This window comes from Sander lucioperca, chromosome 8, assembly GCF_008315115.2.
Source record: "Sander lucioperca isolate FBNREF2018 chromosome 8, SLUC_FBN_1.2, whole genome shotgun sequence".
Taxonomy (NCBI): Eukaryota; Metazoa; Chordata; class Actinopteri; order Perciformes; family Percidae; genus Sander; species Sander lucioperca.
The window spans coordinates 37,557,558-37,583,261 of record NC_050180.1 but is presented as its reverse complement, the minus strand read 5'-3'; the positions used below and the strand labels follow the sequence as shown (position 1 = coordinate 37,583,261).

Genomic DNA, 25,704 nt, shown 5'->3' with positions numbered 1-25,704 from the left:
AGTATTCAAAGTGTTTCCAGATATTTACTGTATGTTCAATTTCCTGCTTGAGAAAAAAATAAGATAAAAAGGAAGGAAGATGACGTCCAGGATATCCTATTGTAACCTGTTGAGACCTCAGGGTCACCATGACAACAGACTAAGGCGCCTCTATATTGTTGGGGCACAGTGCAATTTTTAAACAAGAAAGTACTGTGTGATCAGAATAATGTGAAAGAAAGAAAATAGTAATGCATAAGCACAAAACAAACTTTTAAAATCTTTATTTTTCTACAAAGAAATTACTCTCAAACTGTTTACAAATGATGCTCCAAGGCCAGCGTTCTCCTTAAGGCTAAAACATATTATTGACTTAAGACATGATTTTCATCTCAGTCTCTCACCGTATGAGTCAAGTGGGATCCCAAAGAAATGCTGGGACATAAATAGCAGCTTCCTGTTTGCTGAGACAGCTCAGCAGTAATATGGGGCTTGTGACAAAAACAAGAAGAGGCTTATGTTATAACTGGCAGAGGCAAATAACAAAAGGCACATGAAGTTCTTTAAGACTCACATTGAGGTGCAGTATCAAAGCATCTGGCTTGTTTAACGCAATACAGTTCATACTTGCACCACCAATTGCTTGGCTATATGTAAAATATATTCAATTCACCATTGGTCGAGTATATTTGAAATATAAATTATTAGATTCAAGTATTGCAGGTTTAAAGCTACAAAGCATGACCCTCACTGAGTCAACTGAGTACTAGTGCACTACTTCGCCAGAAATCACTTACATACTAAGATATCACAATAAACATAAAGCTGCAATAATCAATATTAATTATCCCCCGCCTTTGCCCTTAAGCTCCACAGAGCATTTAAGTGTCTTTCAGCTCATTGTTTTGGTTTTCTGGCCAACACCTCCTCTCTCATCCACCCAGTTTCCAGTCACAGCAGGCAGCCGTTATCTGCCAAAACACTTTGATAAAACTGTACACTACCCACCCAGTGTCAAACAGCAGACAGAGACAGAGTTAGCAACTAGCTGGTGGACATAGTGGAGCATCTAGCAGCTAAAGAGCCAGATTATTTTATAGAGCTAAAAGGAGAGTGAATATTCGACTTCCATTCTTCAGTTTGCAAGAAACACAACTACAAATAAATGCTAATGTTGATCTGTGACTGCTGGGTGTCTAAATAAGCAACTGTTTGCTACCCCTTTGCTACAACTTTCTAAGGAGAGAATACATCAATGTTATGTTTTAAGCTTGTTCCATTGCCCCCAAAGCACTGCCAACATTTTAATTGTAATTGATGCATCTTTAAATGAAAATATTTAGTTGTCCTGCAGCTGGGTTTCAGTAATCTAAAGCAAAAGGCTCTACAGCTAACTTTAAAATAACTATAAGTCATATGAGTGTGGCTCATCCTAAAATCTGTTGAAACAGATTAATGTCTCCAATCAGAAACTAATGTAGCTGAACTAAAGCTATTAACCGACATCTGACCTAAGGCACAGCAAAATTCCTAATATTGCTAAGCTGAAATGCAGAAACTCCAGTGGTGGTTTAAGATAACTGATTGGTGTGCAGAAACATCCACATTAACACTCATCATTCTGCCTTTGATATGCTTGGTCAGTTTAACCACAGATGTGCATCCAGTGAGACGAAACATTACGGATAGTTTGTTATAATTTACTGCTTCTCTTACACCAACTATATCACGTCACTCTGAACTAAGATATCTCTTTAACATACAGTATCCACACAACAACAACAAAAAAGATCATGAAGCCATAAATGTGACATAAAATTTGAAGTTTGTTGGCGAAGCAACTAATTATATTTAGCTAGCAGAATTGTGAATATGTACTGTCAGACATGACAGTTTCCACATTAAAGGAAGCAAGACACTGACAGGTCTGTAGCCGGTTCTTCACTGAAAATCCTCCTGATGTCCACAGACGTCCCTGTGTTCAGTCACTTTCACTGCCTGATTCACTCAACTGGAGGTCATTCTCTGCAACACAAGTAGATAGCAAAATAAACAATGAGTTTTAAAGACTGCTTACAGACATCTATTCATATACATCAATGCATATATACATTTTGAACAGTGTATGAGTCTCTCTCTCTGTCTCTTCATACCCACTACCCCTACCTTACCCTATCTAATCTAAAGCACTTTGTAACTTTAGAAAAAAGAATCAAATATGTGTTATTACATTCAGTGAGGGAGTGTCATGACTTTTCACAGACTCTTCCTGGTGCCTGCCATCCTCCACTTTACACAAGTTTACAATACACTGCAAAAGGGGTTGTGAGTTTTGTGAGTTGTGAGGTTTGGAAGTTAAAATTATACAAAAGACATAAAAAGTAATGGAGTGTAATCTGCAAAAAGGGTATAAAACTTCAAAAAGGCCTTGTTCATTACCACTACCTAAATAATTTAGATAACGTTCACAATACTGTACTAAATTTAGTACAGTTTTTAAAGTGTTTGACTATGTATAATTACTGCTCATTGTCATCTGTGATCCTGTGACTGCCGATAAAAAGGATCCAGCAAGAGAACACACTGTTTGTGTGGCACTGAAGATGATGTCAAGGCAGTTTCACGCAGCGTCGCTATGATGACCAGCTAAGAATCCCGCCTACATTGAGGGGGTACTATCTGCAGTGGAAAACGAAATTGAGAAAAGTACCTGGAACCAAAAACGAGTCCAGCCGAGCGGCACCATGCGGTGGAAATTCGGCATTACATCCACAAATGGAGCTGAGGGGCTACTCACTGAGTGTGTTCATGAGTCCTCCTCCACTCTCCTGGTTGCGACTGTTGGTGTTGGCACTGGTGGTGAGGATAGGCATGCTGTGGTTGGCTGGGGCTGTGGGTGGCGCAGAAGTTCGTTCATCTTCAGAGTCACTGCTGCTGGAGCTGTCATCACTGCTGGAGGACGAGGAGCTGTTGGAATCTGAGGAGCTGTCACCGCTGCTCAGCTGGTCCATGACCTGAGCCTCCGCCATCAACTCTGTAAACAGAAGCATATACACAAAGTATATTTATTTAAAATAATTATCCCCATTTATGGGAAAGAGTGCACATTAAATAAAACCTATGCAGTCAAACACAATCACTGACCCAATCAACATTACATCAGATGCAAATATGCTAAAACCCTCAACAAAAATGAGAAATAAATTCTCATGAAAGCCACTAATAGTTGAAGAAATTGTGCCTGACACCATGTTACCTCTCTCGATGTCGTCCATGGGAGATGCTGGGGATGTCTTATCTTTGGGAGGAGAATTCTTGGAGCTGGCTGAGGTCTTGCTACTGCTGCTGTTGTTACTCTTCACTTGCTGTTGCTGGCTCAGGCGACTGGTCTGTTGCTCCAGGCGAGAATGGATCTTACTGCTGCCCTCAGCCCTGGGAATGCACATATATACAGTATAAGTAAAGTCAGGTAGAATGTTTCTATGAAAACATTTGAACTACAAGTAAAAGCTAAAAAGAATTTTCTCAAATTTTAGTAAAAATAATGTGAACCACCAACTCCCTTTATAAGAATAAATATTTGAAAGTATGTGACAAGATTACAGTAACTCATTCATCAGGGCATTTTAGACTTGTTTTTATGCCAAAAATGCACATTAAAACGTGGATGTAAACATGTACACATACACGTCTACAAATCACAGATGGTAAAATGCATTGAAGAAATATGGAATAAAAAGAACAGTAGAAACATGATTTGTAAGTTATTTGTTTAACCCACCTGGTCTTCTTCACAGCTATATTGCTGTTGAGTTTTTCCAATCTGTACTCCCCTGTGTCATGGTTCACAATGAGGATGCACTCTTTCATGTATGGCCTCTTTGACCCCTTGAAGACTGTTACTGGAGCACTTGAACCCTACAAAAAACAGGCAACACAGGCAGGACCTTAGAAATACTGCAGTCATGAGTCTATGGCTGGGTACCGAACTTCGATACTTTCAGGCAACGACCTAATTGCCTCTGTAGCATTGAGTATTGTATAATGCCTTGTCATTCAATACCAAATATCAGTACCTAAGGAGTAAATCTCATTAGCGTCAGTGAGCCAATAAGCATACTTGTCCCTTTTCCCCCCAGAGACTTTTGACCAAATACCAAAAATAAAGTCTCAAATTTTACTACTTTAAAAAATGTTTTAAAAAATTATTTGTGAAACCCCAAACATACACACATATTTCTGGTGAAGAGACGCTTTGGAGCATCAAACACTAACCTCTAAATTGGGTAAGGTAATAGTGACTTGCTCTCCTTTGCCCACTTCAAGCTCCCCTTCACATGTTGTATCAATGGAGGCTGGCTTGAAGTCATCTGTACAAGAACAGTATTAATACATATTAACATTTAAATATATATAATATACGCAATATTAAGGACAGCAGCATTATTATATTAGTAGAATACAAAACACAACGGATGGACCCTAATTTCCGCAGTTGCCTACCCTTACCACCAGATGGTGGTAGTGTAACGTTACAGATTGACGCAATGCTAACAGTGGCTAACATTTTGACAGCTGAAGCATCCACGGTTTGTAACAGTTGAGAGTTAACTAACTTATTAAAACGACCAAGGGGATACAGAAGTGTCAACTTACTTAAACGGGAAGGCGGATACAAATGGACTGACGAGGCGGCTTACCTGGCTACATACAGCAGCCTTCAGAATTTTTAGCTACAAAGCTAACTAGCATGCTACTTTTAGCTAACGTTACTGTAAAAGCCATAGCTACGTATCCGAAGGATTCAAAATCCCACTTACATCGCACTGTATGGTAGCCACTTTTAGGATGTTTCTCAAACGTCTCTCCTAATTTCAAGACATGTTCTTGCTTGTCAAAGTTGGAATAAGCCGTCCCATTCATTCTGATGATAGTTTCATGAGCTGTAAACTTTCTTCTGTTCTTTTTTATCCGATAACCATGTAAGGCAGAGTCCTGGACACCTCATTGGTACCGCTAAGTCCCGCCTCCTCTTCGTTATGATTGGTCAGGCGGACCGTTTCCTTTGTCTGATTCGTCCAACGTCTGTTAATCAAGATTTCGTGATGACGGGGCAGCTACATGGTAAATGTCATGGTTTCTAATGCTCCGTCTGTGTTTCGGAGAGATAAAGATACATTCATAACAAGACTGGACACTATAAAAATGATGCATGAAGACATTAATACTAAATTATTATATTTGTAGTTATTGTAGCCAAGATTATCTAAGTCCTTCCCAAACCTTAACATTTTTCTGGTTTAATTAAATTTGTACATCGATACATTTACCTTTATGATTACCGAAAGAATAAATATGGTTTCTTCGCTAATAGTATACAGTATTTAAGAGTTGGGTCATGATAATCATGAAAGACTCAATAAAATGTAAACAAGTATGGATGCTAAACAGAATTTATCATAATTATTTCAGATACGTGTGTGATAGACGCAGTTGTCCACTTATCCACTTAGCTCTTAATAATATTACAAACAGACCCTATAGAGTAAAACTGGTTGCAAAATCTAGGTTGGCATGATTATTTTTCAGAAAGCAAATTAATATGCAAAACACAATAGGCTATGTAAAGATTTTTGAGACAGGAAGAAAAACAGGTGATGCTCATTAAGCAAACACATCAGTCAAATCCGAAATATAAAGAAGCCTGTCTTGCTCATGAGTTCATTGCTAATATAGCAGGAGAGCCTTGTGCCTTTTGTGTGTAAAAACTCAGGCAATGTGTGCAAACTTCAATTTCCCATTGAAACTAATGAGAAACACAGTTTATGTTCTTGATAGTGTATTTAAAAGATTCAAAAAATAAAACCAAGATAAATATCAATTTATTATTTACTGTGGTATTATTTATGGTGCATGTGTACATTCTGTTTTGTGCATGATATATATTTGAAAGTAAGCTCTTTTGTATGTTAACTTAATAGGTTTTGTTTTATCATATTTTTTGTGTCCCTGTTATATATCTAGCCAGCGCCAACAGATGACAGTGAGCCTAACAGTACTCACTTACATTTCTTTCTTCTTTTTTGTATCTTTTCTTTATTTGCCTTAAAATTTCTTTTAAAACCCTACTTTTAGTTTTTACTTTTCTACATGATCTTTTTATGTGCTTTATAGTGTATTTTTTCTTTCATTTTCTTGATGTATTCTTTGTTTTATCTGTGCTTGTGTTATGTGATGTTTTATATAATTGCTCACACTTTTACTTAGATTGTTGTTTTTCACTTTAAACCGGACCTTGTAGCCTTCTTAAGAAAGGTGCCACTGCACAATAATTTCCTTTGGGATTAAATAAATTCTATTATAGATACATGTTACTATTTTTTTTCTGTTGATCACTGAACACATTCCTTTACAAATAAACCAATAGAATACATTCAAAATGTCAGTGTCCATAGCAAATAGAATCTCAACCCACAGGTCCCAACATTGACAAACTAGCTTTTACACAAAATTAGCAGCATCACTGGGCTAAGCTAAACCTAATTACTAAATTAGCTTAAAGCTCAAACACAGTAGCTATGTCCTGCAGGTCTGGCAACGAGAGACTAATGAACTGCTGCAGCAATACTTACTGAGTGCTGTTTCAAGCTGCATAGGCTGCAGGGGCTCTGGGCTCCAAGAGCCCCGTGGCAGTGAAAATAATCTGTTTTCCTTTCTTCAAACTGTTAATGATTCCTAAGCCCCTAAATTCCCGCCCCGTCTGCACTTTACTGAGGCCATATGCTCTACTGCCTTCAAACATTAAAGGATCAACATCTAAGACAAGTGGAATGTCGAGATTACACAAGCGTATAGTATAAACCATTGTCAAAACATGGTCTTCCTGTCTACTTATGTGCCTGTGTGCAGGTGGTTCGGTGAGTAATCAGGTATGGAAGAAAAGTGGTTTGGGAGATGCTATGGGATCATCTGAAATAGGAATAAACAACAGAGCAGTACCCAACAGACAGTGGGGCTCTACATTAGCCAGCTCTGTCACCTTTGACCTCCATCTTATAGAGTAAGAATCAAAGTAAAGTTCATCAGCTGCATGAAAATTCAGAGTATGAAGATGTAGGAAAGGTCTCAAAAGGGGACAACAAAGATTAGTAAAACAGGATAGGGCTATTTCAGGCAATCCTATTGACTTTAATGGCTCGCATTTCCATTTTATGTGTGGTTAGAATCCCAAAATAGCTAGTGCTTGACCAAGATGGATCGCAAAAGGACAGGAATCCTGTTTCACTGTATCCGTATCCCTTGTGAAAAGAAACCAGGGGTCTGTTTCCATGGAGAGGTAAACAGTGGTTGTTATCAATTACTGTGGTGGTTGCCCTTGGACCGCAGGAGGTAAGGTTTACTGTTTCCAAGCAACTATCCACAAGTTACCAATACTGAGGTTGGATGAGAGTTCCCAGGTTGTAAGATAGGTGCAGTGGTGAAAGCAGTCTTTACTTAGCCAGAGTAGAATAAGCAGCTCATGTCTGTAATCTCAATTTAGTATTATGAATGATGCTCTTTCGGAGTGTGTGACAGTTTGTTAGCCTCTTCCTGTTGTTTGTATTATATTTATTGTTGTAACAATGCTTTTACGTTGCCTTCTTGGCCAGAACTCATTAATCTCAATGAGACTGTAAAATAAAGGAAGAGAAAAAAAGATATTCTGCTCTCTCATTATTACATTTCTAGTATATTAGTGAAGTCATTTTTGAGGAAAATGTTGGAACAGCAAACACCTACAGTATGTGAGATACAATAACCACAATCAGCTGTTTTTAGCTGTCTTTTGGAGCAAGTCCCAGTCAATTCTCAAATCTTTTAATACCAAATCTCAAGTTAAGTCTCAACTCCTGAAGACTTGTCCTAGTCTAGATAAGAACTTGAGAGCTCAATGTTTTTACTTTCAAGCCTCAGTTAAGTCCTCATTTTTGTGACTTAAATCTGACTTTAGTTCACAGCTTTGCCTGCAGTAAGTGTATGTTAAGAATGTTGATGTTGTACTTTGAGGTGGTTTTATTCAACTGACTTAAATCCTAAGAAATATTTTGTCCACTGCCACATTTAGATGCATGGAAGAGTGAACATAGTCGATGCAATCCAATGCAACACCACAAATTGTATCCTAATGACTATAATAATAACGTATAGAAAAGAAGCAGCTCCTCTTAAATTTTTTTATTGGATTGCATTAGATAGTGTTAAGTCTTCTTGGCACTAGTGTCGTTGTTATTACAATTTCACAAAGGTATGTTATGTACAGTACTAATCCTGATATATATGCTACAGAGTGTACATAATACATATTAAACCTTATGATTCTACTTTCAGTTATCACATTTTCCCATTGCTATTTATAAAGGACTCTATGTATGTATTACAATCTACAGATGTTTCTTTTTTCTGGCCACTCAGTGTAGAAAAGAAGAGGAGCCAGAAGACACATCAGGCGAAGACTGGACTGAATGATGGAGAGAGAAACACCACGATCTGGGCTGAGGAGGGGGACATATGGGCTGAGCGTGACCACAGGCAGCCTTTTTAATCTGAGCCAATCAGGAGCAGAGTGAGATCAGAGCCCTGAGCGTTTGTCCTATGGTAAGTGCTGCCTTCACTTGCTGTCGGAAATAGAAAAATCACACTATCCAACGGAATATGGTTGGGCCAAAAATGTATTAGGATCCCTAATAGTCACCTCCACAAAAACATCACCTGTTGACTGCTCATCATAACACGCGTATACCGACAAACAGACAATATTTTCTAAGTTTCTGAGCCTTTTTCCAAAAATGGCATTGGAATTTCTGCATTTATGAGCACATATTCTGAATGCATTTGGACTGTGTTTTAAATGTATTTAGGCTACATGCAAAACAATATTTTATTTCTATATTTACTATTTAAATCACACCATTGCCACGATATTATCTGACTTTAAGGTGAAGAAAGAAGACATGTTCCAGATTTAAAACTGAGGGTGATTTTACTGTTTTTACTTGAAGGCAGCACAGTTCCCAAGGAGAACCCCGCAAAAGAAAGAGGTCGTGTATCCGGGATCCTCCGGTAAAAATCCCTCAAACCAGCACGAGGGAAGGACAGAGAATGAATGAACATCCAACCTGTGTGTGATTTTATGTCGGTGCCGTTACCGTCCGGCCTGCACGGTTCCCGGTCTGCAACTCACATCAGACCCTTCAATCTGAGGAGCAGCGAGTGTTCAACCTGCTGCCTGACTTCTTCTCTGATTGGATGGAGGTGAAAGCGTCCTGAAAGTAACTCTCTGAGTAAGTAGCCCATGATAAAATCAGAAGGCAGATAACGATGTCTGGTTGATGAAGCCAGTATTTTTGCTTTACTGTGCGCACAGATTTGTAAAAAGTGCGCACGGATTTAGGCTCTCTTTTTCCTCAGCTGACACAATGCAGGGGGGCTCCATTCAATGAACCTGAAGTAGGGTGTTGGTGTTGTGTGTGTTTGTGGTCCTCAACTGTGATTTTACACTGAAAGCAGTCTTTATACACAGGCTACATGTAGCATATAGCAGGCAAATTAAGGCTCTTTATATTAGAATCAGTTTTAATGACTAAATAGGCCTAAGTGTAAACACATACAGGGAATTTGACAGGTGCTTTGACTTTCAAAGTACATACACAGAAATAGATATTCATGTACAAATACATAGCTGACATCGAATAGGCATTTGCATGTTGTCAATCTGCAACCTGTCACAGTTTCACTTCATGTTGCTCCTGTTTGAATAATGGAAAAGAAGCTGGGAATTTGTGTGGTCTGCAAATATCTTTGTTTTTCATCCTAAAGAGTTCTTTATTGGTTAATAATTTAATCTATTTAACGACAGAAATGCTCATCACAATTTAAGGGAACCTTAAGTGATGTCTTTAAAATGTGATAAACATAGTGAAACCTCAACAATATTGAGGTATATTTGTTATAGAAGATGATATTTTGCTATGCATTGCCACTTTTATGGACCTTGCTGTGAGATATTTGGTCAACCACTGTTTTGAAGCTCGAGAATGAACCCTTTAATCTCAACTTTTAGGACAAGAAAAGGAAAAAAAGAAATTTGAACATTTACAGTTTCATACTCTATCTACTGAGAAAGATCATGTGGCATGGTAGAAAGCTCCAGAACAGCTACTTAGTGGAACTTGTGAGGGGATTATTTCGTCAACCTCACATTTGGTATGAAACAGGGGGGACTAACACATTTTAATATTTTACTCTTTATAAATGACTTGAATTATTATTTCATTATCCAAATAGCTCTTGATTAAATGTCTTTTGATATACTTATCAAGTAGTTGACTGACTAATCAGACCTAGTCTTGAATAATTGGTTTTGTAGTGCAAAGCTCAGGCTGCACCAGAAATGACATTCTTACTCCCACACTAAATAACTTAATGCCATTACATGGGTCAAATAAGGGAAACAGCTGCCAGGTTGAGCTCTCCTCACCTTTGTCTTGACAGCCTGAACACTGTCCTCAGTCTCAAACCTATAACAGTAGTGTCTGTTGGTTAAAAACAAAAAACAAAACAAGCTCAGCTGAGGAGATTTCTGTTGGTCAATATGATTTATACCCAAGATGGGAGAGTGTAAAACCATGCTGCAAAATCTTTATTTTCTGTTCTCTCTGTGATGCCATTTTATACTGTAAATGAAATAGCAAGGCTGAAGGCAGTGTAGTTATTCCTTATATCCCTTATGGAGTCCCTGGAGTCTCCTGGGGGTCCTTTAGCACAACATTTTGGGGGATGACTGGGCTGCAGCAAGCAGGTGCATCCAATCCATGACTGGAAATGCCTCTAGGGCTGATGAGAGTGCTGGCTGACTTCCAGACTGTAATCAGATAATGTTAATGAATACGGTAAAAGTGGGTTATTTGCACAAGCAGCAGCTTCTTTGTTTTCCGGGAATGGAAAATACTGTAAAATGAACCTCAGGCTCGCTACACATAAATATTGATGAAAACTGACTTAGTTGGGAGTGTTTTTTTCCCCCAAGATGAGGGTCACGTGACTGGAAAACCATTTGAATTGTCACAGGCGCTCTCACAAAGGCATTCCCCACAGGACGTGTATTAGTGCACCTCGAAACATATTTCTACTTAGCTTGCATAATGTTTGAAGTGTATGGTTTTAAGTAGAAATGATTGACTTATGTATAAGAAGAAGAATCTAATTCTTGACTAATGGATTAGTTTTGCTTGTAAACATTACCGTGTGACCATGTTCTCCATTTTCTTCTCAATCATGTTTGAAAAGAATTCCACCAAGGTCTTCTCTGCTATTTTAAATGAACACATCAGTATGTTGGAATTTGATGCATTCATAGATGTAATTTCATACTGTTTTCAGGGATATCTGGGAATTTCCAACTGTAGCTGCCATTGAGGTCATGTCCTCCGTACGGTTTCTGGGAATTTGGGAATTTTATAAACCTGGATTGGGTTGCATCAGCTATCCATAAATCCATCTCTTAGTTTGTGTGTAAAGTTCTTAGTAACTACTAGCTCGTTTCAAACTAGTGATTTGCTTAAGCAGGTTGCACCATTAAAGTTAAAGAAATGTCTTAGAGACTTAAGTAATGTGTAAACCCGCAGGATTTCAGAAATACTACTTGCCCGATTTTCCTTAAACTTGGTGGGAAGGTGAAGCATGGGCCAAGGAAGAACCCATTAAAGTTTACATACATACAATTTACGGGGCGCATATACAAACTATTTTTCACTTTCGTTAACGTTGCGAGATCGGGCGTTTGTGCTGCATTCATGTGGTTTTAGAATAATCAGAAAAATGAGTTCCCGACTGGGAAAATTCACACTGCATCAACATTTTGAAATAGTAGTAGTAGTAGTAGAACACTGACGCTGATTTCATTTCATTTTGTTTTTTTTGATAGACAGAACATTTTGGTTCAGTATTTATATCACCTGAGTGATGTAGAATCATATATTTGGCAATGTGGAGAGGGCTTTTAAAATGCAGCCTTTAAACCGTCACTTACGGTGATAAAATTGACAGGGAAATTTCTTTGCTCAGTTGAAGAAAATGGAGCCAAAAATGTCTTAGGAAGGTGATGTTATGTTGGGATATTTGGACCCTTGACTTCTGCATTTTTTTTTTTTAATTCTGGCTTCAGCCCTGATGGATAATCTTGTCTGGTAGAAATGCATAATGCAGAAGTAAATCAACTCGCTCTCAGGACCTTTTATCTTTTACCTTCTAACTGAACGTGACAGACAGACTGATGTTTAACTCAGAGACTACACACTGTACAATATTATAGATTTTTTTGTATTGCTTTGTTGCTCCCTATCTCAACTCTTCATGGACTTAATCAGTGAGGTGATGTGATAAAAGGTCAAACAGTGGACCTGCAGACTCTAACAGCTTCCTGCTAGCTACACACACACACACACACACACACACACACACACACACACCCACACACACACACACACACGGCCACCTACTGTAAACAGGAGTCAATAACACTAGATTTAATGAGACAGGTCAATCTGTTAGGCTAAGCCTGCAGAAATGCGTGGCAGGTATACTAAGGGCCCTGGGGCCCTCTATGTGTGTACACTTGCGACAGGCATTGTAATGTACTGGTTTTGTTTTGGAGCAAGATCAGCTTGGCTAGACAGAACATAATTACCTTTCATTAACTTACTGGCTGAGGTCAGGTGTTTTTTTTAGTCCATTGACTTCCAATTACTTGGATCTTAGGTTATAGTCATTACTGTGGTCATTAAAGGTTTAAGGTTATATGTTATGAGATGTTTTTTTTTTACACAGAATACAAATGACTACAAAATGACACCACTTCATATGACTACAGTGTAAACTTCAATATGATTACTATTGTATGGATTTATTTGAATGCTTATATTGCTGATATTAATAATCTAACTACATATCAAGATTTTAACATATGTCCTTGCCTGACACTGCCCAACCAACTGATCATAAAACACACAGCTAAAATAATCTGTTAAGCCTTTTGAGCCATTGCCAATAGACAAGTATGCCTTTCTGTTGTTGTTTTCTGGTGTGTCACGTTTGACATCCTGGACACAAAACAGGGTTAATAAACAGTAGAACACAGCTCCCGGTTAGGATTCCTTCAGTGTTCATCATTCAGGAGGTTTTTACTGGGAGCCAAATTATCCGCAGAGGTCTCCCCCTCTCCAAAATAAATGGTCCTGGAGATTAAAACACTGAATATAGCAGTTTCTTGTTAAAAATCTGGGGTTCTCTGACGCTGTTTGTCGGACACCCCAGAGGGGCTGCAAACGTTTGGTCAGTTTTTTTTTTTTTTTTTTTTTTTAAGATTATTTTTTGGGCTTTTTCTTTCTGCCTTTATTCGATAGGACAGCTAGGTGAGAAAGGGGAGAGAGAGGGGGAAGACATGCAGGAAATTGTCACAGGTCGGACTCAAACCCTGGACCTCTGCGTCGAGGCATAAATCTCTCAGTATATGTGCGCCTGGTCTACCACTGAGCCAACCAGGCCACATGACTAAAATTCTTCATCGGGTTAAAATACTGTATATCGTTAAAAATTCACATGTGATTTTGCATAAATGTGGCGTATTGTGATATATACAGTAGCAATATCAGAGAAATATTCCTATTTATTTGACTCCAAAAATCTTAACTCTAGGTCTACTTACTGGCTTTTTTTCTGGAGCTTTCAACTGCATCTCACAGTCTTTTTTAGGGGATGGAAGTTTTACTACATTGTAAGAATGGAACTTTGGTCACGTAAAAACTCCATTCACTGAGGAAGACTGTATAATGTGGTTGAAAGCTCTGGGAAAAGCTAGTAAGTAGGGTTTTCTTTTCTATGTCAAACTCTATCTAAGATCAGGAATAAATTAGCATGTTCAACATTCTTCTTCTGTGGTAGACTGGCAATCTGTTCAGGATGTACCCCGCCTCTCACCAAATGTAAGGCTGGGTGGGCTCCAGCACTCATGACCTGCCCCAGGATAAGACGGTATTGATAATGGGTGGATGATTTCAACCACCTCCATCTTGTATAGTACAACCAGTTCCAGCTGTTTTTATCGACTTTATTCCTCTGAGAATGCAAACCTCGTCTTGGCTTGAATCAATTATACCTCAGACTTCTCGGAAATGTGTTTTACATCTTACAGTGCAGCTTTTTTTTTCTGTGTGTAGTGTGTAATAACAACAGAGTGTAAATTGTAATTTGCGGATCAATAAAGAGTATACATAAATAAATACATACATTTTTCTACATGTAGGCAAAGATTTTTAAATAGTATAAAGCAGAATAGAGTCTAGACTAATGTATGTAAAAATACTCTACTTTGCTCTTGACATCAGTCCAAAGGCACTCAGCCTTCCCAGCCGTGATGAAAGGAATGCCACTTTGATTCAAGGCTATAGTGATTACACTTGCATAAAATGTGGCCAAAATTTTTTTACTCGCTGGAAAAGACATCTCTGATGTTAAGGTTGTTGATAGCAAATACTTTGGAGTTTTATATTCAGGAATTCAAGTCAACAAGAATGAAGTAAGCGACATTATGATGATGGGAGTGTGTTCGAGGCAGCAAATCAGCATCGAACCTCTTACATTGAACCCGTTGTTCCCTGAGAACCTCCTTTGTTCTTGCCTCCTGATAAACTGTAACACATCCCCTTGTGTCCCGTTAAAACATCAGTCACAGCTGCGTGTGTGTGCGTGTGTGCGTGTGTGCGTGTGTGTGTGTGTGTGTGTGTGTGTGTGTGTGTGTGTGTGCGTGTGTGTGTGTGTGTGTGTGTGTGTGTGTGTGTCCTGTCACCCGTCCTCGCCCTTTTACAAACGAAAACAATTAACATAGAGATTGGTGGATGACAGTCTGGAGTCCCTATCGCAATTATGGACAACCACTAATTACCGGTGGAGTAATTAAGAATCAGGCAGCTGGGGCAACAATAAACTGCTTCTGGGAGACTAACAAGAAATGCTGCTGCTGAAGGTGAAACTGTTATTTATGCCCTTTTACAGTGCATTTACATACACTGTTAAAATATGGCTGCATGAGTGATTTTTCCCAGTTTTGAGTCATACAGTGCAGTTTGGATCATACAGAACTGCTTATTGTGTCTTTACTGAGTGAAAAGTGAAGGCTGGAGTGAAAAAGAAAACTGCATTTTAAGAGGCAGACTGAAGAGCAGTAAGGTCACTTGATAAAATGCTAATACGAGCGCTAAGCATCCATGTTCTGTCAGTCTGACAAGGCTGGCTGGCCTAGTTGGCTAAGAGATCTCTTCAAATAAACACACATACAGCACATACAGTACAGATCTCTCTCTCTCTCACACACACACACACACACACACACACACACACACACACACACACACACACACACACACACATACAGCAGCTTAGAAAAAACTACTGCTTTGAAGGACATGGATAGTGTATCAGACACCTCTACAAACAAAAAAAGACCATGAGTTTATCAACCTTGGAGTTGATTTGCCTCACAGGGTTGCTTGATATGCAGACAGAATCACAAGAAATTTATAAGCTTCAGTAGTTTGATATTTGGTTGATATAATCAGTTTGGAATATGTCCTGACAGTAAACAATATACTCTCAGCAACTCCGGATTGTACATCTTATAATCAAATAATACAATTTCTGTCAAGCAGTGGTGGAAACCAGCTACAGTAAAATACTAGTCACACATTTACACACATTCAGTGATAATAATTCAATACTATAATATATAACAATGTATATCTGAAAATGCATTATAATGTAATGAATTTACTTATTTTGAATGCATATTGACTTTAACTTTTGTATTGTATTGTATTGTGCTAACAAAAACACCATTTCACATGATGTGATAGATTCAAATACATGTACATGTGTGGTTTTCAGACATTTCACATATAATATACCTAATTATATGAAAACATGAATTCCTCATGCTTCTTTTAAGGAAACAAATAAATACAGTATAAGTACAAGTTCCTAAAATTGAGATCACAGGCAAAACAATCCTAGGAAAACTGTTCTGTACTTCATTAACTTGTCCAATATCTTAAACATTTACATGAGAGAAAGTGTCATTTTTAGTGTTTTACTTGCTTACAGCATTCATTTCTAATGTCTGTGTGTTCCCTAATGGCCCTGACACACAAACCCGATTATCGGCCGTTGGACAGTCTGGCGAGGTCAGTGACTCAAGTCTGTTCGGTGTGTTCCGTGCCGTTGTCCGTTGGAGGAACTGTCGGGCTTTATTTTGGCCGACCTGACATGCTCAGTCGGAGACAGGGCAGTCGGGACTCACCCGGAAATGGTGAGCGGATGAGCCTCTCAAAATCTGACGAAAATCTTTTAAACTGAGCTTTGTTGATCTGAAATGAAGACAGATTCAGCAACTGCATGGCCTATTTCTCGCTTTAAATGTTTTCAGAAACACGTTTCGGTGAACTATTTTAGTACAAGATGAGATTGTATTCTGAACAAGCTGCCATGACAGTCTGGCTGTGAATTTCCGGAGAAAAAAGACCCACGTGACGCATTCGTCCATCAGCTGCCGGTTTTCATTTTCTGGGAAACAATACAGAGAAGCGCCACCTGCTGCTATGGAGACGTATTATGTTTTGCGCACGCGCAGAGCGTACGCTCAAGTCGGCGTCGCCTCAGTGTGTTTTGAGGCATTTTTTTGGACCTCGGGGACCCGACTGATCAGTCCGACTTTTCCTTTTCGGTCGCCCGTCTGGTTGGTGTGTAACAGCTCTGAGAGGTGTAACCTTCTCTAATATGGACTTCATCCCATAATATTATTATATGGATTAGCCTGCATAATCCCTTTAGGTTTATTAGTCTGCCAGTATTTGCACACAGTAATACAAAACCTGCAATTGTGGCTTGTGATTAGAGCTGGGCGATATGGAGAAACTCAAATATCCCGATCTTTCTGACCAAATGTGACGATGTCAATATTGCGGCGATATTGTAGAGTTGACTATTGGTGCTTTCACAAAACATAAACACAATGAGATTTTTGATAAATAATCACAAATTATGTGGGTAAAGGCAAATAATAAAACGGCTACTAAGTCTGGTAAGTTCAGAAAATTACATCACTTTACTGTAATGCAGCCTTTAAACTGACAACTCTTGTGTCATATCACGATATTATGATATCCAAAATTTAAGACGATATCTAGCCTCATATATCGATGTTGATATAATATCAATTTATATTGCCCAGCCCTACTTTGTGATCGGTGACGTAATGGTAAATAAAAAGGAAGGTTTAAAGTACAGTGGAACCTCCGGTGTTCAGTCTAAACATGTGAGTAAACTGTTTCTAATTTGACCTGACGTGTTTACGGCTTGCTACATCCCTAATAACTCTAGTATTACCTGGAAACCTGGCTTACAGTTCTGATGTGTGACTGTAATGCAGGTTTTTAAGTCGGACAAAAGATGGTAGGTTGTTACTCTAAAGTTACCTCAGCAAGCCGCAGCAGCTCCTGTCAGTGCAGTGCATTTTTTTTAAAAGCACAACCTCACTGATATGGGCTGTGGCAGGGTAAAAGCTCTCTCAGTGCGTGACCTCTCCACCTATCATCTGGTGTAACCATGAGTGAAGCTGCAGACAGGGCTCCAGCTGTGCTCATTCTCCGTCCACATCAACCTTTTCCTTCTCCTTCGCTAACAACCATTCCTAACACCGCTCTCATTTTCTGCACCTCTTTTCCCCTCTTTTTTCTCTACACTACATGCTCTAATGTTTCTGTCTGTTCGATCTCTGTCCAAACATTCATTTATCTCGCTTCCATTCATTCCCCCCCTTTTCAGAAGTAGACTCATCTGAAGCTAAAGTGAGCAGATTCCCCATTAACACCCATGTTAAACTTATAGCTTGAAGTGAACCCCTTCACACTAGGGTTGGGTGATATGACAATGGATACTGTAAGACAATAGAAATGTGTCAACTGGTAGAGATTCTGCTATGCGGTTTATACACTGTTAAATCTTTAACATTTCTATTTGTATTAGACAATTTTGCACAATGTTACAAATCAACGAGCAAGACTGCTTTATGGCAGTATTACATTTAGAAGATTTTTACATCAATTTGATGAAGTACCTTGATTTGTTAGGTATCACTAGATTAGTCAAAAAGGGACAACATAACAGTCATGTTTAATCTATCCATCTGTATATCTAAACTGTTCCGCAATTAAGTTTCCAGAATATTCATGAAAGATATTGCAATGTCAGATTACATCTTTTTCATCAAGAATCATGCAGCACCATGTTACCATAGAACGGCGCCAACTTTTAAGGTATGATTTTCACTTTGTCTGTAGCTACACTTTAACACCCCTTTCATTATTTTGTGTCATAGTTACAGTAACGTAACCACTTCACCACAGACAAAAGTACAGGAATATTGTAATAACTATGGCACATTCTCATTTCTGTATGTTAAGACATTTACTATAATATTAAAAATCACCTGGCAGGATTATATGTTGTAAAGCATTTAGGATCTCACGCTGTGACTAGCTCTTCTAATACAATTTTATGTTATCACTTGGTCTGATCTGTTCTTTATGAAACCACAACACAGCAAGTTATCTGATGGACACAACAATGTCAACGGCACTTTCTTAATCTCTTCTGACAATAAGAAACACTCACCAAATGCCTCCCAATGGTTAGCCCTGAAGTAATTAACCATTAATGCCTGTTTCACAAAATAAAACGAAAATAGCATTCTGACTGAGTGGATTTTTGCCCAAGAGCATTTTTCCTAAAGAAACAGAAATGAACACGTCACATAGTGAGCTTTTGTTCTCTCAGATTTTCCATCCATACAGTGAAGGCAGTGGCATTTTACCGGCAAAATATATTTCTCTCGGAGGAGATTGCTCGTTGCGTGTGTGTGTGTGTGTGTGTGTGTGTGTGTGTGTGTGTGTGTGTGTGTGTGTGTGTGTGTGAGATGTGAAGCCAGATGCAGAATGTTACAGCTTGAAGACGGCTTCTGCTTGTTTGTTGGTGTGTGTACGTTTTTATGTCCACAACTTTCCTATGGACTATAAGATTCATTTCAGAGCACATTTTCACCAGTAGGAAGGATTATCCTGAAAGAGAGTTAAGAGTTAAGAGGTTGGTTATAGTTGATCAGCAGATTCCCAAAGGAAACTGTCTGGTTGGAGAGGCTGGAGACCCTGAGCTGGCTCTCAGTGTGCCTGCTTTGCCTTTAGCGATTTGGTTGCTAAAATATGGATTAATCTTTTGGTCTGTACATCCACCCCCCTCTGTCTGTCTCCCCTGCTGTCTCTCACCTCCATGACATACTGAAATAGAAAAAAATGCTGCTCTACTACAAGAAGATGTTATTAATAATAATACCACTAATAATAATAATGCATTTTATTTATGTAGCGCTTTTTGCAACACTCAAAAACTCAGAGACTGGTAATGGTCTTTTTCCTCTTTTCTCCTGTTAAATATTGTTTGCAGTTTTTTTTAAGATTTTTTTTGTAATCTAATCAAAGGTCTAAAGATGGGAAGTGAAAGGTGTCATATGTAGTAAAGGCATCTGAGACAAATCTGTACCAGTAATTTGGGCGACAAAAAAATGGATGGGAAAGTCCTCTTGATCCTTAACCTTGTTTGCCATCTAAACTATGATGGCGATGAGCATTTTTTTGAAGGAAACACAATAGGCTAACTGTTGGGCACACAGTGACCAGGTGAAAATTGTTCTCACTGATCTTGGCTTTTTTGTAAAAATTGGCTTGACCTCCAATTCATTTCTTATTTCTGTTTCTGTCATGATGCAACATACATGTGTTAGATTTTTGTGTATTCACTGGAAAAAAATTATAAATCAGTAGAACCATTAAACACTCCATAATTTGATACATTATCAGCTTTATGTAGTTTACAACTTAATGTTTAATTGCAGTACATTACTGTAGCCTCGTGAGACCGTCCTGATCTCGCGAGCTCCAGTTTTCCACTCGCAGATCAGTCTGGCATCTTGAGATAGAGAAAATTTGGAGCCGTTCACCAAACGACCGACCAATCACCGTTGGTTTTGAGGCGGGTTTAGGTGTGACGCAACGAGAAGCGACTGTTCAGTCTAAACAACGTGGCGGCTTCCACGGATGAGATGAGCGTAGCTATTGCGCAAGTTTTATCCGAATTAGAAAGTATTCCTTCATTGAAAGAAGAGCAAAAAACGTCACTGGAGGCTTTTCTCGGAGGAAAAGATGTTTTTGCTCTTCTCCCAACTGGTTTCGGCAAGAGTTTGATATATCGTTGATCTGATTGGTTGATTTGGCCCGTCTATCACCAACATAGGTGGTGATAGACAGATGGTTTATCCAATCAGCTAACCAGTATTTTCACCCCTTCCCAAAAGTTCTCCAGATGGATATGCCGAGCAAATGCGAAGCAATCCATCTGGCGGAGTCAGGTTAACATTACTGTAGCTTGACCTACAACCCTTGTAGCCTGAAAAGTGCGCTACGCCTATTAATACTCAAAAACCTGAAAAACTCAAAAGTTGGATAGAGGTTCGGACCTGGATACACAGAGCGTTTTGACCACTGTGTTTAAAAACTTTGCAGGTCCAACTTATTGTCATGACTGTTGCTAAAGGTACCAGTAAGAAGGTTTGAAATACAATGTTGGGAGACCAGTTTGAGTTATAGATCAATGAGTTTAAAGGGATATTATCAGACAACAAAACAGCAATTTATGATATTTATGATAGCACAATTTAAAACTCTGTAAAGTTATCACAGTGACAATAATTTTAGGCCTAAAGTTTTTGCCAGACAACTCTGATCTAATTTAAATGAATAAGGAGGCTGCATTTTTTATGCAGTTCTAATGTTGGTTTGCACACAGTCCTGTGCTCTCCTAATATAAAAAACACGCTTGTTTTGCAGCCTGGCTTCCTTACGTGCAGTTTAACCTCCTTTGCTTAAAAAAGAAAATGTTTCTTTTCAGATAAGGCACTTTTGGTTCATTTAAACAAACAACAGCTTTTCCCACAGTGTCTTCACTACTTTCTGTCCATGTTAAACATTAGAAGCTTCTTTTTATGGCAACAGCTACATTGGTGGCTGTGCCTTTTCATCCAGAGATAGCCCAAGGTCTCCTCTAATGGCTTTTTCCATGGGCCGCTATTCAAAGTGCAGCGACCTTGGATCTCTTACCTTGGAACCTTTGGTTATGTCACCGACGTCATTGCATAATGTTTCGCTCTTCAGCACAACTGTGTTTGATGCAGACATGGACCTCATCCTCATGCAGAATGATTGCCTCTGGTACCTCACAGCGCTCGCCTGATGCCTTCATTCTGCCAAGTACAGTGTCAATGAGATTCAAAAAGCCTTGTCTGAATATTCTGCATTATAATACCTCTTAGCCAGCCCTCTCTATTCATGTGTAAATGCTGATGTTTCTGAAATACGCACAAGCTTCCTACTATTACTATGAAGATTGGTTGAATTTTGATGGCTAATGTGTTTCTATCACGCAGCACAGTCTTTAAAAGCTGTTGCATCTTAGGAAAAGAGGAATAACGTTGATCTCTGCTTTTCAGAGGCTAATCTTGCCTTGATAGAAAGTGATCCAGCCAATGTTCCCAGTACATTCAGTCCAGTGCACCATCTGCAGATATGTTGCGTAGGGGCATCGATGTGTCAACAACCCTGTGTTTACTGTTTCTACTGAGGCGATTAATTTAGGCTGAATATTAAGAGAGGCGTCCATTTCGCAGATGAATGAAGCCCAGTCGTGTTTCTGCAGAGCAGTAGATTTACTAGGCAATTTCATGTTTGTCTCATACTTGTTCAGATGCACGCTGGTACCTCTTGGCACTGTTCTGTTATGTAGCACTATCAGATGAAGTTGAGCTGTTTAACATGGTAAAGAAAGTGCACCTTTTTTTTTTTAATTCCCCCGTGGTGATATTTCAACCGGGGAGACAGTTTAGTGTATATTTGTGGCGATAATGATGATAAAAACGATATTAGCCAACCAGCAGCATAATCCTGCAGCACATCAGTCGCACTAACCAGATCTGTGTGTCATCTGGAGGAGAGCAATCAAGGCAGGCTGATGAGAAAGGCATGTAGATGGTGTACAAGCGATCCAGCTTTGAGAGGGACTGTATGGTACACTGTGCAGACGGATAGTTCGACAGGAAAACTGGATTTTAAGGCTACCCATTAGGAGGGCTGGGTTCATTCAATATACTGTGCAGCTGCAGGCATTCTGATTATGATAGCAGCTTCCCCTCTGCACACAGGGCTTTAAAATGGCCAATACTGGGCTCAGAAGGGGAGCATGTGTATACACATACTGTACGCTCATCTACTCATTCACAAACACATCAGAGAATATAGGTCATAGAGATTTCTTTACATAACATCTTACATGTAAATGCCAGTTTAATATGATTCTGCAGTCATCTCTCTTTCCTATCAGACCTTTTAAGAGCGGATGGAAAAATAAATAATGAATAAGGTTTATGGGTCATGATGATTACGTTTGGCCCTGTTTTCCATTTATTTCCCCTTTTCCAGAGAGGTCATCTGTTCTAGTGCATTGTTTGGTCTGCTCAATACAAGCACACATACACTGCCAGTATATTTGATTGGTTCTGAGGTTAGCAGATCAATATAATATTGCTGCACACATCACCCCAATACAAAACACTGCCATGTTTTAGCATTGAAAATGTTGGACTTACAGTAGGTCTTGCGTTGGGTATTGGTATTTTTGTCAGTAGTGCTAAAAACCATGAGTCAATTAATTGATTTGTTGATGGTTTGGTCAGAAAGAATATGAAGCTGTCTCCTTGGCGTCTGGGAAAATGTATAGGGCAACAATAATTGGTGGATTAATTGATAACACAAATAACCCTAGATGTTAGTATATCTAGCATATAAGCCCAGGGATGTGGGTTGTACACACACACACACACACACACACACACACACACACACACACACACACACACACACACACACACACACACACACGTCATGAGCATATGAAGCAGCAGTTTTTGCAGAGGAATGTGGGGCACCTCCCCTGACGCCTCCTGTCTCTCCAGCACTTTGGGTCAAAGTGTGTTATGGCGTTTTTCCATTACATGGTACCTGCTTGACTCGCCTTCGAGTCTACGCGCCTTTTTGGTTTTCCATTACGAAAAAAAGTCCCTGGTACCTGCTAACAGGTACTTTTTTTAGTATCACCTCCATCGAGGTTCCAAGCGTGTTGAGGCGATACCAAAAGATGACGTGAAAAAAAGAAGACTACTGATTGGTCAGAGAGAATCGTCTCTAAACACTGCGTCATCATTGCTAGCGACAGACGGGGGTGTCCTGAACAAACCCGCCATTTTTAAATAGTTTAGCCAGCGGTGTTTTTTTTGCTGCCTCCATCTTCTTTTGAAACAAAATTTGTCTTCTGGCTGTGGGAACAGCCACATGCCGAGAGTTACAAACAACACACCTTCGACGTTCTGTGTGTGTGTGTGTCGCGTTAGGTCACGGCAGTTTCCTGCAGCATCGCTATTGACGACCAGCCACGCTCGCTTCAGGCATGAGGCGGTACTAAATCTGCAATGGAAAATGGAGGACAGGCCACCGCTGTCGAGCCGAGTAGAGTAGAGTAGAGTAGAGCTGGTACTAGCAGTGGGTAAGCGCCATTAGTGTTCACACAAATATCCTACTCTAAGAACAGAGTGTGTTTAGTACCTAGAATCACAAAACAGGAGTCTACAGCCACGCTAGCATCTCTTTGAGGTTGTACTTAGACACGGGTGCTAAGTACAGGCCATTAGCATATAGCTTTGAGCTAAGAACACAAAATCGAGCCGGTTTTGCAGGTATGCGATCATAAAATTTGACTAGATGAAGAGTCAAATCATCAGCAAAGGGATTTCAATTCATCTAGATGGAAAGATGAATGTCTTTTATACAATTGCATGGCAATCCATCCAATGCATCCAATAGTTGCTAAGATATTCAGTCTGAATCAAAGTGGTGGACCGACCGGCCGACCAACCGACATTGCCATCCCTAGGACCATGAATCTGGCGTGGCTAAAAATGGAATAGAATAAGTAATAGATTTTGATTAATCACTTGCACTTAAGTTAATAGACTTGATCCTTATGTTGGTCTTTAGGTTCAATGAAATAAAACAATAGAAAACTGAAATGCACCCACAACCACAAAATATGAAATCAGCAAGTCAAACCAAGTAATTACTGGAGAGATGTAAGCTGCAGTCATACTTTGTTACACCTACCCTTCTCGCCGTTGAAATTAACAGGAGTACAGACTAGGCAAACCAAATGTCTTTCAGAATTGTACTGCACTATTTAAAGTCTTCCATAATTCCCCCTTTACTGAATACATCATTGTCCTAACTATTTTAATCATTCACGTCACTTTAAAATTATAGTGTCTTTTTAATGGCAAATATGTTTTAGATGCTATTTGGTTGTAATTGATTTAGTGCTTTTAATATTGCTTGGGCAATGTTACTACCAAGATGGTCACAACATTTGAATGCCTGTAATTTAATAAACAAGCATTTGCAGGCTTGCAAAAATTAGTTTTGCTAATACTTGTTTGCATACCTCTATGCCACAGGTGAAGTACAGATCTCATTCAGTACGTGTACATGCACACCAATATTCCACTATTATTCCGATTATGGCAATATTCCCAATTTGTTACAGGTCATGTAAACAACATATTCCGGTTGGATATTCCGAATAAGGCCTTTTTCCGAAAATAGCATTTTCCGATTTAGACGTGTGGGATATTCCGGTATTATTCGGGTTTCAGAGGCATTGTTTGGACGTATACAGCGCATTTGGAATATGCGTCTTAATCAGGGTTTTCACCACAGGCTTATGGTCAGCTCTGTGCGTTGCTATGGTTTCTGTACACAAACTAACCGGCCAACAGTTTGCAAGACTGGAGACCCGATAAGAAGGAGAAACACAGCTACTTTTAAACATTATGAAAGACTTGGATTTCAACAGGTTTTTGGATATCAAACAAACATCACTACGCCAACCTTTTCAAAAAGCTGGTAAACTTTGAAAAAAATCCTGTTTTGCACGGCTACATGTAAATGGTAATATCAGTGGAATACTCACTTTCATTAGCCATGTATACAGCTTAGTCGGAATATCGTCTTTTTCGGAATTGGGGCAAAAACTGGAATATTATGTGCATGTAAACGTAGTCATTGTGACAAAACTTACTCTTACTACTAACTTACTACTCAATGCCTAACTTACTACTTTATGCCAGTTGACAAAGGTTAATGGTTTAAATATAGTTCAGTGTGTCGAGCCTGTGGCTGCTTTATTGTATCTGTGTCACTGTGTTCCTTTGTGCATTGTGCCCTTCATCAACCTCGATCCAGTCACCCATCACTCTATTGATTGTCAGGCATCAAAAGGCCACGCTGTGCCCCACAGTGCCCCTGTGGTTGCCAAGCAATCAAGCGCCAGATAAACACACTGGCAAAGGACAATTTTTACGACGTCCTGTGTTTAACGCACTCCCCCCCTTCGATGTGTGAACACTTCCCATCTCGCCAAGGGGGTCAACAA

The 25,704-nt window shown here is 39.2% G+C and overlaps 2 protein-coding genes across 4 annotated transcripts in view; one reads left to right on the top strand and one right to left on the bottom strand.

Moving 5' to 3' along the window:
• Positions 1-891: 891 nt before the first annotated feature.
• On the bottom strand, positions 892-5,024 carry eaf2 (ELL associated factor 2). 2 transcript variants are annotated; one of them, XR_004101131.2, is made up of 7 exons: positions 4,800-5,024; positions 4,255-4,349; positions 3,761-3,897; positions 3,236-3,411; positions 2,777-3,013; positions 1,210-2,004; positions 892-1,175 (listed from the first exon to the last, which is right to left on the bottom strand). XR_004101131.2 is itself a non-coding variant. In XM_031277168.2 (6 exons), exons 1-6 carry the CDS (start codon positions 4,900-4,902, stop codon positions 1,961-1,963), a joined length of 792 nt encoding a protein of 263 aa, XP_031133028.1. In that variant the 5' UTR covers positions 4,903-5,024; the 3' UTR covers positions 892-1,960. The 2 variants fall into 2 exon arrangements, 1 of the variants encoding a protein (XP_031133028.1); XM_031277168.2 differs by having other exon boundaries at positions 892-2,004.
• Positions 5,025-9,024: 4,000 nt separating this feature from the next.
• Positions 9,025-25,704, top strand: part of si:dkey-91i10.2 (uncharacterized protein LOC555224 homolog) — a 59,545-nt gene continuing 42,865 nt past the window's right edge. For both annotated transcript variants that reach the window (XM_036004198.1, XM_036004197.1), the window contains exon 1: positions 9,025-9,299. The gene's annotated coding sequence lies outside the window, so the exon portion shown is untranslated. The remainder of the gene's footprint in view (positions 9,300-25,704) is intronic.

Excerpts from the sequence above, each read along its gene's own strand:
- eaf2 (XM_031277168.2), bottom strand. The coding sequence starts at position 4,902 with ATGAATGGGACGGCTTATTCCAACTTTGACAAGCAAGAACATGTCTTG. Across the intron at positions 3,898-4,254 it reads TTACCTTACCCAATTTAGAG|GGTTCAAGTGCTCCAGTAAC; the intron begins GTTAGTGTTTGA and ends TGTTTTTTGTAG. Across the intron at positions 3,412-3,760 it reads ATAGCTGTGAAGAAGACCAG|GGCTGAGGGCAGCAGTAAGA; the intron begins GTGGGTTAAACA and ends GTGCATTCCCAG.